At 40.2% G+C, this 16,169-nt stretch overlaps 1 protein-coding gene across 3 annotated transcripts in view; it reads right to left on the bottom strand.

Moving 5' to 3' along the window:
• The window catches only part of LOC100247126 (twinkle homolog protein, chloroplastic/mitochondrial), a 49,652-nt gene that overhangs the window by 1,107 nt on the left and 32,376 nt on the right, over nucleotides 1–16,169 (bottom strand). For 2 of the 3 annotated variants that reach the window (XM_059734281.1, XM_059734282.1), the window contains 5 exons: nucleotides 14,321–14,404; nucleotides 12,310–12,441; nucleotides 2,182–2,278; nucleotides 1,979–2,113; nucleotides 1,758–1,825 (listed from right to left, as the gene is read on the bottom strand). In XM_059734281.1, the coding sequence (XP_059590264.1) occupies nucleotides 1,758–1,825; nucleotides 1,979–2,113; nucleotides 2,182–2,278; nucleotides 12,310–12,441; nucleotides 14,321–14,404 (516 nt within the window). Of the gene's footprint in view, nucleotides 1–1,757; nucleotides 1,826–1,978; nucleotides 2,114–2,181; nucleotides 2,279–12,309; nucleotides 12,442–14,320; nucleotides 14,405–16,169 lie in introns of those variants that run through there. The other variant, XR_009464852.1, reaches the window with a different exon arrangement.

Genomic DNA, 16,169 nt, shown 5'->3' on the forward strand with positions numbered 1-16,169 from the left:
ATGGTTGTTCAAGAAAGGGCTATGAAATTATAGTTATGCTTCTCTAGAGTTTTAAAAGTAGGCACTTGCTAAGCAGAACTTTCACCTCATTCTTTGGAAAAATTGGCAACTCTTAAAGGTATGATTCAAAGTTGCCGTGCCCATCACTAACTCAGGAATTATTGAAGTGGATCAATCTTGGCATCACAGATTGGTCAATATTGAACCATACACACAATATACTAACTCAGGAATAATGAAGATTTTCAGAAAAATAATTACAATTTGATGGACTCAGCTAACTAAAAAAAAACATCATCTCTTACATTTGACATTTTTCAAATAATCATGAAAGCACAGGCTCAGGTTGGTTTATATGATACCAAAAATTGAAAAGTATATTATCTCAAGCATAATTATTTTTATGTTAAAAACATGCATTAGTCAATTTCATATTGAATGTAGTCAACATGATTTTGGTCCTTTGGAACTTATATAGGCTTGCTGACACCATGGTGCGACTTGGTTATTAACCCGGCCATGTTGATCACAACTCAGCCAACACTTGGCTGTACTGGCCATGACTATGCTGTATCGGCCAATTCATTGTGGCAATTAGAAAAAATCTAGTACAAGGCTTGGTATCATCTCAGTAACTGTAATTATGGACATAATTAGCCAAGTTATATCCAACTTGTCCAAGTCACAACAGACTAGACCTGTCCTTTTGAACGTTGATCCTACACAAGGCACTGTCCTTTTCAATTCTTGCATGTATTGGATTGGTTAAAACTAAAATTAAGTACGAAAACTTCAGTGTTGAATGATTAGCATCCAAGGCCCAAGGCCTAAGTGCTGAAAGTCCACTGGTACTGCCTGAAACTGTTTGTTTCATAAATTAAAAATCTAAAGTTTAAAACATTGTTATTTACAGCTGCTGCCTTTATTCTATTATAATGACATTCTTTCAATAATATTTATATAAAAAATTTCAAATATTATAATACACTTTTTTAAAGATTTAATATGTCATATTCTTGGCCTAATTGTTCAAGTAGAAGTTTGATGTAAGAAAATTGTGGAGGGAAAAGAAGGGAAAAAGGAGAAAAAAAAAAACCATCATACAAAATCCCTGAAAAGAAAGGGCCTATTTGAAAAAAGAATAATCATATTACCAGAGATTAATATATACTCTTTCACAAAACTAAAGCACAATTCAAATCTTTGTTTCCAAAAATTCACCTACAAATTACAAAACGAGTCATTATTTCCCCTCACAAATTCATAGGCAAAACAATTCTGTGTGTTAATCATCATATAAACTGAACTTTTAAAAAACAATCACTATTCTTACAAATTCACAATCAAAATATTGCCATCTTCACATAACCAAAGACAGAAAAACTTCCCAATAAAAATCATAAATTAGAGATAACTTAAGAGAGAGATTGGATTTCTCATACTGATTTGGATTCAAAGCATATGGTTTCAAAGAATAAAAATGGAAGTAGCACTGAACAAATTGGAGAGCTTTTTTTTTTTTTTTTTTTCTGTTTTGTTAAGTTTTGGCACTTAATATGATTATCAGACAATGCATTATTCCTCTGGTTTCCTGGGAAAGAAATTAATGTCCCCAAGGTAATGGGCATGCTACAAGTCATTAGTGCAATAAACACTAAAAGCGATTGCAGATTATATATCCACGAATATGCCATAGAAGTGTTCTTCCTCGAACTTGATTAAACACAATGCAATAATGAGAAAAAGAAGCCCCATACCTATCATATGACAAGAAGGCATCGCCTGTTGTTCCTATAACTTTATTCCGTACCTTTCGCACACAAACCTGCAAATTGATAATTTAAGAGTTTTTTAAGAATAAGTTTCCATTCCTGAACCTTGATGAATGGCCAACCACCTTTTCTTCCTTTTTCCAAGAACAAATAAATAGATAACCACTAATAAATTGATAAAATAAAACTTCGAAAATGAAACCTACTTGCACTTGATCAACAGGCCCAGCATCTGGATTTCGATTACGATGAATAACAATTCCATTGTCACATTTATTTATGAAGTGTGCACTTCCACTGATATCATACATATTAGGTGGACCCCCATCCCAGTGGTGCAACTGGTAAGTGTCAAAAGGTCAGAAAAATGGAGATACAGGTTAGCAAAATTGAGGTCACAAGGACAAACCTGTCTAGGATGCGCTACAAACCAAACATGACAAGAGTGATGCTGAGCAAATCGTTTGATTATTGTTAGCATCTGACTCACATACTCTGTTTCTGTCCTGTAACACATTAGGTTAATGTTGGGATGCTCTCTAAATTTATAGAATGCACCATAAGAGGAGCTCTCAAAGTAGGGAGTATGAAGAAATGGATTTAAATCTTGTTAGATAAGTAAGCAATTTATATATCAACATGAGTATATGAGAAAATTCTCAATGGCAAGTTTAAAAGAGGTCATATAAAATCCATTTGCAAAAGATGTTTTTTTTTTCCTTTTTTTTATTTCTTTTTCCATTTTCATTTTTACTTCGCAAGCTTGTGTGAAATAAAAATCGTGAGCAATGATACAGGACATCAAATGCTGCTAACAAGGAAGCCAATCAGAGTAGAAAAAGAAATAAAATAAGGAAAGAAAAAAGGAACAGAGAGAGAGAGAGAAACCAAATAAATAAACAAATAAATACAACCAAAAAAAAAAAATCCAGAAAGTTGAGTAAACCCAAATTTTCACAGATGCCAGTTTGAAAGCCTAATTTTGCTTGATGTATTTATTGGTTATTTTTTACATGAGTCAAAGAGAAACTTATTCTTCAAATTAAATGTATCGAGAGAGAGACCAAAACCAATATTGCTCAGTTTCAGTTGAAGAACTGGTTCTCAATCTATTTATGCCTACCCTCACGCCTATAAGAAATTCTTTCCGGAGAGTGAGCTTGTATTTCACACAAACCTATTCATTCGATCAGAGTCTGATAGAGATTCATAATCACCGAAAGCGGAGCTATGGTATGGGCCTGCATGTATGGGTGCTGTTCGAGGATTTGATCGTCGGGCACTATTGATAAATCGGCTGTTCCTGAGATCCAGGGAGGCTGAACCAGAGAAAGGTGAGCCTTCCCACCTAAACCGAATGGATTTTCTGCGCTTCCTGAGAAAGGAAAGAAGTCGTCTTGGTATTGGATCCGATCAGTTTTTATCACATGTCCTGGAACAAAGAAATAAATAAAATCGAATTAACCTTTCCAGATAGGCTATCCTTTTCGGTCTTTGCTAGAATGGTCGTCCATTAGCCTCTTATAGAGCCGAAGTATAGCAACTACCGTTTTATTAAAATAAACTAACCGCTCCCACCAATCGGCGGTTTTGTCGCACTGGCGAAGGGCGGTACAAAGAAAATTAAAGAGCCATCGACCCAACTTGAGTCTATAAATTCATTTATCTCCACAGAAAATATATAGAAGTATAACAAAATGAGATGGATTCTTCTGCATAGCTATTGATTATTGACTAGATAATCCACACTTTGACACCTAAGATTCCGTAACGAGTAGATACTTCCGCGGGAGCATAATCGATTTTCTGGTTAAATACATTACAAGATGTTTTTCCATACCATACTTTCCGCATTCAGTTCTAGCTATTTCTGCGCCCTTTGATCGACCTGAACAACATATACGGATCCCCTCCCCCCTTTTTAGCCAACATCATCAACCCCATTTTTCACTTTGTTTGAATTGGTCAAAGCCAAAAATCTGATGAATAGAAGGAAAGGAGATCAGAAGGATACGCGGACGACTTGACTATAAGTATAGGTCGAGGTGGTTTTCGTTTACCTTATTTTGGGAAAGCTGGTGGCCGCGTGTGAATTCTTTCAAGGAAGAAAAACCTAATTCGACATTGTTGTTTACTCTGATCAGGTCGAGGTGGTTTTCGTTTACCAGCACGTAGGTGGTCTAAGTTCCTATGATCGAGTCTTTCTGGCCCCTGTGAACATCTTTTCTTAATGTATTAAAGAGGGCCTCTCTAACCGGTGAAAAGTGGTGGGTGTCCACTAACGGCCATTCCTGGCTCGGCTCCGATAACGCAATTCCGGGAGGAGTCGGTAGTTGGGCACTGGATCCCTTCGGACCTGGAGAACGTGTGACGCTGGGTCGGGGTTTGGTGAACCAACTGGTCGCTCCTCTAGTTGAAGTATCGGGCCCCTTTTTCGTTGCCTAGGTTACACCTTCGGAAGACCCCAGAAGGGAATTTTGCTCTACTCCCCTCAATCTTCACTTTACGCCACGCCGACTCCCCTTTCGTCATAAGGCGTGGAATTAGACCAAGGGGAATCTCCATAGGAACTAGTCCCTCAGATTTCGCACGTAGGAGATCGAGACACAGCCCCAGGGCTATGGGGAAAGATGTAGATCGATCGCCCTAGATAGAGAACTACATAGAGGGTTTCTACAAGTCTCTATATTCTTTGATTTCGTTCCCCCCGTAAGACCAATATCACAACCAATGAGGTCTGCAAGTTTCACATCTAAACCCGATCCGATAGTTTACGAAATAGATAGATAGATATATATTTAACAACAACATTCTAAGAAAAGATATTAATAGATATCGGTAGTTGTCCGGTCGTACGCAAACAAAAATATTCCAGAGGGAAATGCACCTAAGATCAAATATTTCGAGCCGGCTTCCGTGGAAAATTCAGACTTTCTTTTTGATGCTGCGATCACATAAAAACATAAACTTTGAGGCTCAATAGCTAAATACATGGCAATTGAATCATGAGCCGAGATCATAAAGAGCATACTGCGAGTAGGAAGTGGAATTAATACAATGGATTCAGAAGCATCAAACCTCTCTTGTTCGGAAGAATCGAAACACATCGAAATGGTACCAGCCGTACTTAATAATAGAAGAATTTGGCAGAAATATGTAAAATTGTCCCTCCTAAAAAGATTATTCCGGAATAAATGGGCAATAGTTAGGAGAGGTGCGCCAGCGGTGAGCAGAAGCAAGGTTATTAGATACCTTAGGAAAGCCCGGCCAGAACCACACGTGCAAGTTTCCCTGCATGTGGCTCGTCCGTGATAACTTCTTCGGATTTGCGTGAACTAGCGGACCGATCACTAAGTGGGGATGCTCCCTCCAGCATGAGCGAACCTTTTCGGAACTGGTTAGGAATGGGCGCCACTATCCCAGCCCGGATCCAGCCAGGTTCTATTGATCATGTCCCCTTCCGTGATCTACGACCACCCTTGTCTTGGGGCGTCTTTGGCTTTACGAGAGAAAGCCCGCCGGAGAATTCTTTCTCTTCCCGTCCCGGATCATACTCCGATGCGTCCACAGAAGAGGAAATCGCAATGCATCTTGCTCAGCAGGCGTAGCTTGGAGTGGGAGTGTAGCGTGGGTAAGGTAAGGAAAGTGGCCGCCAGAGAGGAAGCCAAACCGGCCTATTAAGCGCAGCTAAGCTAATATGCGCCGGAGAAAGCCAGGTGCCGGAGGTAAGCTCTATTCGGCCCGGAGCGAAGACCATGGTAATACGAGTAGGGTGTTACCCGCGTAGGGAGAACACCGGTTGACTTTTAACGGCAAATTTGTTAACTTAATATGTTGTTAGTTAACTTTGTAATTAACCTTCTTCTATTGTCTCTTTCTTTCGGTATCCGTAGTGAGGGGCGACCGATCCATGATAGCCAGTAACAGACAGAAGAGAGAGAGCAAAAAAAGGGGTTTAACTCTTGGGTGGGGTGAACCCCCATCTGTTGGAGGAAGGCACTACCTACTATCAAAGTAGCTTATCCCTGGAGCTTACCGATTTAACTCGGAGTCGGGAACTCTGTCACCGAATCCATTTAGGACAGCAGCGCTTTTGCACCGAATCCTTCACGTACTTCCTTTCAAATGTGATCTGTGGCACTCTCAAAAATGGGATCATCAATAAAAGTACCCACCACCATGAGCAAGTATGTATGATCACCGACTCACCCACGAAATGAATGACGTGTAGAAAGACTAACCAACCTGACTGAGCTTACGTAAGAGTAAGGTAACCTCACTTTTCTCTCGTCGTCATCGGGGATCGACACGAATCCTTACCACATCCGATATCCCGCTTGAGAGACCTCGAGTGATACCGAACTTCCATAGAAGACTAATTCGTCGTCATGACGTTCGGGCGGACAGATTAGTTAAAATGTATCTATCCATGTTCTCAGTGTCTAAGCTGATTCTTGTTCCTAAACAGAGCAACTATCAGTTTAGTAGCATTGTGGACGACCCGTCGACAGACGTCGAGAGTGTTTTGGAGAAGTACGGTATCCTAGTGAAGGACCCTTTCTTAAGGTATGTGCAAGAACTTCCTTCCATCCCTATGGTACTGAATTGGCGTCCTTTCTGGTCTTCGTCTCCGGTGAAAGGTGATAAGGCCCTAGTAGGCCGGACTCCCTTCCATCGGATGATTTGGGAGCTGTTTGCAATCGCTTTATGGGATCGCGCGGTTCTCATCCAATCCGAGTAAGAAAAAGGAAGCATATAGTACGGATAGTAAGGTAACAAGTAAACCAATTACCATCGAAATTATGACCAAAATGTTTGCTATTGGCTAGAGATCCGAAAGAACCTATTTGCCCATTTACTTTCAGCTCTGTCAAAGAACTCCTTCTTTTATATGCAACCACTTCTTGAACAACCTATTCCTATTCATGCGACAACAGCACATTCTATGCCATTTTCCTTATACTATTGATTAAACCAAGCGATTCGTGTTCAATTAAGCCATTCTAAGGAAGATTAGACTGGCATCTGCCTTAGCCCTGTCTCCCTCTCTAGCTAATTGAATACCAGCCTCCTCTTATATTAGTATTATATGTCACTTCCTTGTCCTATTCTTTTAGTATGCATGGGTTGCTTTCTTTGATCTTATCTGCTCACGAATGGTCTGCTTAAGCCAAAAAGATAGAAAAGGCTATCTCCGAGTGAGGAAGTCAATCAGAGAGCAGCACAGAATAGGCATAGGCTGCGTGACCCTTATGAAATAGAAAAAGGAATTTCTGGAGTCAGATCAATAGTATAAAAATCGGGCAAGGAATGCGCGGGAAAGGTATTTTCCCAATCGTACAAAGAATCCGAAATGGGACTGGTGAGGGAAGACCTTACTTCAATCTTCAATCTTTTTCCTTATACTATTGATTAAACCAAGCGATTCGTGACATAAAAGACAGATTAAGAGCTCGACCTTATAACATTTTACCTTCTCTAAAGCGGGGAGGAGGAATGGAATCTGGCCTCTTTCTCCGGGATCGATCCCCTTTACTTTAGCCAAGGAAAGAAGTCCAATAGCAGCTGATCTTAGCTTTGAGCGCTTATTCCTTTTGTTCCCAGCAAGAAAACAGATGCGCTGCTAACGCGCAACGGCTTTCGCGCGTCAGCGCTCAATCCCTTGCTTGTTGGATAGTAGGAACTTACTTATTTCATTGATTTGCTCGTGTACTATAAGTACAATCTTCCGTTTTGGTGCATAGCTTCTTTGTTTGAATGTCCCGCTAACCGAACATATGGACAAGATTTGTTCTTCTGAAAGAAGCTAGTCGAGCTGAAGGAAGTGATGCTAAGAATGGGCACTTTTATCCTTACCCTATATACTTATATTAGGTATATAAATTCAAAGTGCTTAAGGGCTACTCCCTCAGACCTTGGTGAAAACAAGAGCTCTCCACAGGATAGAGAGCGGACTGCTTCGATTCAATAGGACAAATTCCACCTAATTTTCAGATGGCACTCTCTTTCCTATCTTTCTTTCTCCTCTCGAAATGAAGGAGGGTTGCTGATTGTTTATCTTAAGTTTCTTGATTTGAACTCAATGATTTTAGCAGACAAAGGAAGCGGATGGGCCAAACGGAGAGGCCGTACCCACCATGGGCTTTGAGCTAAAAATCCCTTATGGTCTTCCCTATGAAGATAATGTTCTGGAATTGCAGAGGAGCAGCGAATGATGAATTCAATCGTACTTTACGAGAGCTTTGAGGATGCATGATCCAGCAGTAGTAGTTTTAATGGAGGCCCGAACCTCTGGTCTTAGAGCAGATGAAAAAGCAAAAATCGCACCAATGACAGCTTCTTCACCAAGACGTGTGAACAGCGCCTCTACGCCTTTCGCTTGGTAAGTCTCAAAAAGAATGAAAGCGGTTGTGAACTCCTCCTTTAGCTCTGATTCCGCTAACACAGGGCTTTAGCGGTACTGAGTGAATATTCAAACGTCTATTCATGTGAGAACTTCTTGCGCCTTTGGTTGACACCACCTTAGCCTTAGCTAGTAAGGGAGGTGACTATTAGATAGGGACTCTGAAAGTTCATGTGAAGAGGTTAGTGGAAGAGATCATGTTTCCGGGGTTGGAGTCACCGAAGTGGACGATAGGCAAGAGAAGACCCAGGAGTGGACCTGACAAGCATAAGATTCATTCAATAGCCAAGCCGGAGAGTCTGCACCACTCCGAAGTACTAATAACTAAGTTGAAGAGAGAGCGGGGCAGGCCATAGACGAAAGTGAACTATAGACTACTTACCTACGACCTACTGTACTGCTCTTCCGACAACCGATGAAATGGCTGCTTCTTCTCTGCCTCTCCTCGGCTGAACTCCCTTAAGCCCGGCCCGGAAGTGATTTCCTTTTGTTTCAATGTTGTATCTGGTTCAATGTTTTATAGATTGCTAATCAGTTGCCTGCCTTACTCGAGCCAACTAGGATCAGAAGGTTAAGATAGGGCTAGGCTTTCTCCCTTCCGAGAGGCGTGCCAATATTAAATATAGGGGCCTTTCGCCTTTTCATCGCTTTGGCCTGGAGCCGGGTAAGTAAGGTAAGGACTTTGCCTGGTTTTCACTCCTAAGTCATTTACGCCCAGTATTCCTTTGATTCTTATAGCCTTGTGTCAAGGAAAAGAAGTCCAATTGCATCAATAGCAACTTTTCTCTTCCTAAACGAAATGCTTAACACATGCCGTTCGATGTTGGTAATTCCCTCTGTACAAAAAAAATGTCTTCCTTCCGGCTTTACTCGTTCTGTGAATGAAGATCCAGGAAAACACCTCTCTATGAAATACCTTTGTGTTCCGAACAGAACAACAAATCCTTATATATGTCACCATGGATCTCGAAGAAAAGCGTGAGACACGGCATGGAGACACTTGCTTCTTAGCCGCTATCTTTTTAAGAGTAGGAGGGATGACCCTTGGATTAGAAGGCAACTACCTTTTGGATCACATTTGGTACTCATCGTCGATCAGGAAGGCAGATCCTCGGCGAACCAATTTTATCATCCGTGAGAGACTGTAGTTGACAAAAAGCTCATCTGGTAGAGAAGGAAAGGCAAGAACGAAAAGAGCAATTTCTTTATTCTACATGCATGATGAACCAACTGCATTCTAAATAAATTCTTTGGATAGGTGGATTAAGGAGTTATGAGCCCTATTGTGGATCAGCAATCAATGAACCAACTTTCTTCTACGTGAATGAATTGATTGATCCGGCTAGAATGAGATTGAAAGAAAATAGCTATGATCCAACTTAATTATAGTGAATTCTGAATCCACTCTTTTCTTTCCCGGTAGCATCCATTAAACCTTGTCTTTGAGTGCTAAGAGGAAAGGGGCGCCCCCCCAATCACTTCTGTTACAACCCACAAACCTATTATTTTAAGTGATTTGAGAGATATGGACCAAGGAAGAAAGACAAACCCATTTTCCTGTATTGAATGAATTGCACCAACCTTCTCTCGATTCAAACAAAAGCAACTACATGAACAACGCCTTCCGGCTTTGCCTGTCCAGAATGAATTACACATTCCGAAGAGCACCAACCCTTTATCGACTAAACTGCATCCACTGCATCAACAAAGTCTTCCTTCGAACAGCTCTCTGTTACTAATTCTGGACCAAAGAAGGGAATGACTGCTGTGAACATGACTGTCTGAAAGGGTAGCAGCAAAGCGCAATCAGGTCTCGATTATCCAAGTCCCGTCTGTCCTTTAGTTTGAGTGTGGGATGCTGGACAAAGTGGGTGTGGATCCGAATCTAGAAGTCATAAGAAAGCCTCTTCAAGCCATCTTTAAGGAGAAGGTGGGCGAAGAAGTTTCATCGATTTTGTCCGGCTGGAAGGTTTCATGGGCAATGCAATAAAAGAAGCCGATTCCATCCCAACTCGAGTTCTATTCTCAGTTTCGTTTCTCCTCCCGCCGGATCAGTTGCTTTGGTCCGGTATCCCTGCCAGCCATCCTTCTGCCCTGCTAAGTACCTTGCCAGCTTAACCGTTTTGGTGGATTGCTCCCCCTATCACTTAAAGGCTTCCTTGTGACTTTCTTTCCCGTGTCCTTCTTCCACCTAGATCTGGAAAAGAGACAAGGGTCTTTTTTTATTTGGAACTGGTCAACCCCACCAAAAAGGGTTTCCTTAGTTCTTGACCTCCCCTTGCACATCATTTGTGCGTGTGGATTTGCGCCGAGCGGCGAGTGTACCCGGGACGTAGGTTCAAAGACTATGCGATCCTCGATGACGATATCGTCATTGGGGATCGTTTGGTTGCAAGTGAGTACCGAACACTGATGGACCAGTTACATGTTAATCTTTACTTAGAGAAAGATGGAGTATCTAAGACTGGTGCCTTAGAGTTTGCTAAGCGATTCTTTGTGTCTTCCGTGAGGGTGGCAGCAAGAGTCGTCCAGTCTCAGTTCAGATGTGAAGATCATTAGTCAACTCTATAGTATCCCCGCCATTCTTGTAACCGTCACTAAAGATTGATTGTATTGTCTTTTAGTTGCTTATAGACTAGACTAAGGGGTGTCGGTTATCACGTGTATACTCAGTGCGCGATACCAAAGAGTCGTCTGTTTTTGCTACTACACTCGCCGACTGGTATTAATCCTCTCCCTTTCTGATTATGGTTGGCGTTCCCAGAGATGGGAGTACTGACCTGTTATCAGGGTTAGAGGATTTTTGCTTAAGCATTTGACCCCAAGATTTCCAGATGACTTAGTCATCTCGGAGCAAGCTTGGTCAGAGGATTTTGGCATGATCAGTGGTTATTGCATAATTGGATGAAATCCATTCTTGGGTCATGGTACTATACCGTCGCGTTGGACCTAAACACTCCTGTGGAGGTTCGTTCTATTGGATCCCCCGGTCGTTCCATTGATGACAGGATTGGAACCCGTGACATTTTGTACCCAAAACAAAGGCGCTACCAAGCTGCGCTACATCCCTTTCAATTGGTCTACAGTGTCATTGTAGAGAATCCCTGTCTTGTTTTCCACATCCTTATTTCCTCCATTGATATACACAATTTTTCTTCCCATTTTTTTTTTTTTTTTTCATATATATATCTATATTGACATAAACAAAAAAAAAGACTTATATACATATTAAATATGAAACCCACCCTAAAAATGAAATAAAAAATAAATGAATATTTTTGGGGAATGCTCAGGAGTAAAGAAACTTCTTTTTCTTAAAACAGAAAAAGAAAATCTTATCTAGCTAATCTTCAATTTGAATCGGGAATTCTGTGTACAAATACAAGTGGTCCATATGCATCTGATCATATATGTATTACCATTATGTATTACAATAAATAAGGAGGATTTAAAATGCGAGATCTAAAAACATATCTTTCCACGGCACCGGTACTAAGTACTATATGGTTCGGGTCCTTAGCAGGTCTATTGATAGAGATTAATCGTTTATTCCCGGATGCGTTGACATTCCCTTTTTTTAATTAACATCGAGGGAGGCATCGAAGAGTCGGGTAGTTGCTGCCGGAGAAAGGAGGTTACCTGGGACTGGAAGTGAAGCAATTGGCCAGGTATTTACGGGCGGGTACAGGTTGAAGTTGAAGGAAAGCTGATGGTTATTCACCTACATTCGTGGGTTCAGGCTGCCTATTAGATACGTCATAACAAGTGGGTCTCCCAGCTATCAAAGAATTGCTTTGAAAGGAAGAGAATGGGAATGGTGATGCCGGAAGATATGGACTTAGAGAAGTAGGCTCTTAAGCATAGGATATAGTTTATTGGCTAGATATAACTGTTTTCCACAACATTAAAATAAGGCAACCTCAGCTTGTATTCTGAAAAAGTAATCTGTGGGAATACTTCTTTCTGGAGTGGGTGGTGGTGATCTTTTTCCAATCAGATCCAGTGGGCTGTTGTTTTGTATGTGTGCATGTGTTGCTTATCAAGTTTACTCCTAGACTCAAACCCAAAATATAACCAAATGAGAAAAGATCACAAACAGCACTGTTCAAGAGGCATAAGAGGTGAAAGACTCACTGGTTTGCAGGACGCTGATGATCAAGTTCATTGTATGGATCAATTACAAGCCCACGCACTCCATGCCTTAGAACCGCTGCTTTTGCAAGATCAAGAACCCATTTTATATTTGGAAGAGAATCATTCTCGCACCTAGTTCACAGCACATCATGTAAATCAATTCAAACAGTAATAGTTCAATGAACTTACAAGCAACACTAGGAACATGAAAAGGAACTAAACAATTTGAGTAAACATCATCATCCAAGTGTATAAAAGGGCTCACTGAATAAACTCTGCTTCAGATAAATAAACTCAGCAAGAAAAAGTGCACCAATGAATCTAACCACCTAGGATAAATTATTTTCATGGTCTACAATAGCACATTTCATAAGATTCTTTTAATTAATTCACTATAAAATTCTTCAAATTAAGGCACTCTAAAAGAATAACCAAGGTGACCAATACCTATAAATCATCAAGGTTGATTGGCAGAAGATAGTCACAAAGAAATTATATATATATGTATATATTTTGATAGGTAAATTTTTTGTCCCCATTGGGACTTGAATTTGGAACCTACCGCAAACCCTCCCAATCCTTTACCACTCGAGCCATGCCTCAAGGGCAAGAAGAATTTATAATTGATAGAATTAAGATGGGTGTGAAATGCTAAATATAAACAAATCCTAGCCAGAATAGACAAAGCATGTATTTTAAGTGATATGCATTTTTTTTTTCCGGGAAGTGCTGTAAGAATATAAGGCAAACTTCAAAGCATTGAATCCATATAGATCAACAAAACCTCAGAAAAGCCACCACAAAAACTAGCAAAGTTTAGTGGCTAAGGTGCTGTCTTTGTTGCTGTTGATTGGAGTTAACAAGAAGATTAAGGTAACTTTCACTTGCAGTAGGAAGACATAGTAATCTCTCTGATGAAAAAGTTAAATGGTGAAATTTCGGTCAAATTTCATTACTGTGGATGGATGAAAAATAACCAAGATCAAATTTCAGGTGGCCAAGGCTTTTTGTTAATCTCAACGGCCACACATGTTCAAAACTGCTACACCCCGAATTCTGACACACATTAAGCATGCATATAACTGTAGCGAGGCTATTGGCATGCACTTCAGTGGACATAAATTTTCATTTTTTACTCATTACTATTATTACTTTGACACGTGTGTGTGTGTAGTAAGTAATTTGACAAACTAGAAACAAGAGAGGAAAAAAATGAACGTGCAGGCATGCATGAATCTTTGATTGGATGTTAAATTGTGAAATGTCAGCAACAAAGATGTGACAGACACAAAAACATGGACAAACGAATGCATCGGCACACACATACACAAACACAGACATGCAAAGATACAGAGACAGGGATGCATGGTAATAAACACACACACATACACAGGTAGACATAGACATAGACATGCACATGTGCACACACACACAGAGACAGACAAAAACAGACACCCACATAGGTGTCTTTGCTAGTTACGACGGGGTTAGCTACTAAGCTGTGAAGCTATACAGTAAACACACTCACCCACGCACAAACTCACACACACACACATGCAAATGTCTTTGCTAGTTAGAACGGGGTCGGCTGTAAATCAGATAAATGTAAACAGTAGACGCACATGCACAAATACACATGTCTTTGGTAGTTAGGACAGTTTGTCATTAATCCAACAAGCATAAATACCAAGGATATGAGATGATGCACATATGCGCACGCTCACACTATTCTTTGCTAGTAAGGACAGACTTGGCAAGTTGCAAATGCAGCATTAATCTGTGATGTGTAAACAGTAAAGGATGTGAGACGCACTATTCTTTGTTAGTAAGGACAGACTTGGCAAGTTGGAAATGCGGAATTAAGGACATCATCCAGAATTGACTGAAGTGGATATGAAGAACAATCCCTTGCCACATCATTTAATCAGGTGAGCAATCACTAATCATGGAATTGAACTCCTAGGACAACCCTGCCCGAAATATGCACAGAGACGTTGAAAATTTAACTCACCGTATGAGATAAAATGTTTCACTTAACCATTTCTTCCCTAGCTCAAACTCCTCAATACTCATGCGTTCAATAGATTCCCCATACCTAAGGTGAAGCAAGAGAAGAGTTAATGATCATAGCATGCACAAGTAAATATGTTAGTTATATATAGTAAAAATAAAATTATGCATGTTAGATTATAAGGTACATCATGAGACACTAATTGTCAATGAAGTTATGAGAGAGAGAAAAAGAGGATGGAGTCAAAGAGCATATTCACCGTCTTACAAAGTTATTTCTTTATCTCTAAAATATTTTTTTTAATAGGCAAAAAAGGATAAATCATTTTATCAACAAACTCTAAACTTTAGAGTTTAGACCTAGCTATTCAATACCAATACTATCAACAAAATCCACAAGATAGATGTTAGCTAAATCTAAACCCAGCCCCCATCTGACCACAAAAACAGGGTCTTTAAAAAACAGATTCACGTCCAAGCTTAACCCTTCAATCCTTCAAACTGTTCCATTCTTGTAATCTTCCCACACGAACTAGAAGACATAAAGGAATCACCTTCAAACCACAGTGCACTTGGACAAATTACAGCACCTTCCTAGCTAAGCAGAACATCTCTAATCAAACAAGAGAGAACCCTAGACACTCCAAAAAACCGAAAACTAAGGATCATAACCCAGAAGCCTAGCCACAGTGGATAAGGATGCAATCAGACTACTGAAAAATCTTGTTCGCAAAGAAAGTACCAATTGACCCTATGACAACCTCTCATAAGTTGATTGTTGACAAGGATTTTCTCCTATGCAACTTCCCACATGAAAAATCATCTTAGATCCCAGGGTTCCATATCAGCTTTAGCTCAAAAGGTGGGAGCTTCAACCATATTTAGAGAATTAAAGTAGAATCTAACTGAGAACGAACCCCTCTTGGCAATCTTCTAAGCCAACTTATCTGCCATGCCCAGAAAACATCAAGAAAACACAGCATTATTGAGAAAAGTCGACCAAAGTCAACTTGTGATCCACAATGTTCCTTCTAAACCAGGATAGCAACAAATCTCATCCTAATAATTTGACACCCAAGCCTCTTTATGGATACAAGATTAAAAAAAATCCATAAATCATTCTCTTAAAGTCCCCCCATGTCACCAAGGGTCATGCTAAAACTTGATCCAAAGGCCATTACCAATAGAAAATTGTCCTCAAGAGAAAAATCATTCCTACTCTTTCCAATTCCATTCCTAAGCTTGAATCATAAGCTTCTCTATCTTAACCAACCACCCCCTTCTTCCATTTCCTCTATCCCCAATCACCTTTCTCCAAAAACTATTGTGTTCTAGCACAAATCTTTGTTATTTTTATTTTTATTTTTTTTATAGGTGTGTTGTAGTACAAATCTCCTAAAACACTTTCCAAGTTAGGCATTGTTGAGATGCCCAAGGCTCCTTATAACCAAGCCCCCTCATAATCTTGTTAGAACAAATAATCAACAACCTTTCCAAATGAATCTTCTTGTCTAAACGCAAACCCCCCACTACCAACCAAGTTAGGCCTCTCCCATTCCTCTGAAGCTTCTTCAACCTAGCAGCAACTAAACATTGAATTGCAAACAGCAGCTTGAGTTACATAGGCAACTCCCACGGGTGCTCTCTAGAAGGTTAAATGCCCTCACTTTGATGAATATTTGTCTCATACACCCACCTATCCCCTTCTACACCTCCTAACTACCTACTCTGAACCAAACACCCCTTTGAAATTTGCCCACAAGGTTTTATATAAAAAAATAAATGGGAAGAAGGGAAGGAACCACTCCTGCATATCCAATTAGCAGCCAAATTAAACACCTTTTCCATGT

This window comes from Vitis vinifera, chromosome 18 (genome assembly GCF_030704535.1).
Source record: "Vitis vinifera cultivar Pinot Noir 40024 chromosome 18, ASM3070453v1".
NCBI lineage: Eukaryota > Viridiplantae > Streptophyta > Magnoliopsida > Vitales > Vitaceae > Vitis > Vitis vinifera.